The 385-nt window shown below is 66.2% G+C and overlaps 1 protein-coding gene across 1 annotated transcript in view; it reads right to left on the bottom strand.

Annotated features, from left to right (window-relative positions):
• Positions 1-182: 182 nt before the first annotated feature.
• Positions 183-385, bottom strand: part of LOC122191179 (midnolin-like) — a 1084-nt gene continuing 881 nt past the window's right edge. Inside the window, exon 2 of the mRNA XM_042891386.1 lies at positions 183-303. Within this exon, the coding sequence (XP_042747320.1) occupies positions 198-303 (106 nt within the window). The 3' untranslated portion in view covers positions 183-197. The remainder of the gene's footprint in view (positions 304-385) is intronic.

The raw sequence follows: 385 nt of genomic DNA, 5'->3' as shown, positions 1-385 counted from the left end.
GGGGGGGGGGGGTTAACATTACAAATGCAGAGAAAGAGGAGGCGGCTGCACGATGACAGTGTCACTTCCACTATTTCTACACAGCCCTGAGAACGCAGCCATGGGAAAGCAGCGCCGTGTGCCAGGGCTGGGGGCTGCAGGCACGTCCTGCATGGGGCGTTTGTCACGGATAGGTGCACGGGGAGGGGGCGGGGGGGTCACACGGGGGCACTCACCATCAGGCCGGCCTCTACGGTGGGCACCAGCGTCAGTTTGCTGCCTTCCACCACCCCCAGGTCCTGCAGCTTCCCGGAGCTGAGGCGGCTGCGGGAGAGCAGAGAGGTCAGCGCGGCCCCGGGGGCGGCAGATAACGCTGCTGGGGGGAGGGGGGGGAGCAGTGCTACAA

The sequence above is a fragment of the Lagopus leucura genome, unplaced genomic scaffold, assembly GCF_019238085.1.
Source record: "Lagopus leucura isolate 7727_CA_CO unplaced genomic scaffold, USGS_WTPT01 33116-0_obj-0_obj, whole genome shotgun sequence".
Lineage (NCBI taxonomy): Eukaryota > Metazoa > Chordata > Aves > Galliformes > Phasianidae > Lagopus > Lagopus leucura.
The sequence above is the reverse complement of the archived record's forward strand: the minus strand, read 5'-3'. Positions and strand labels throughout refer to the sequence as shown.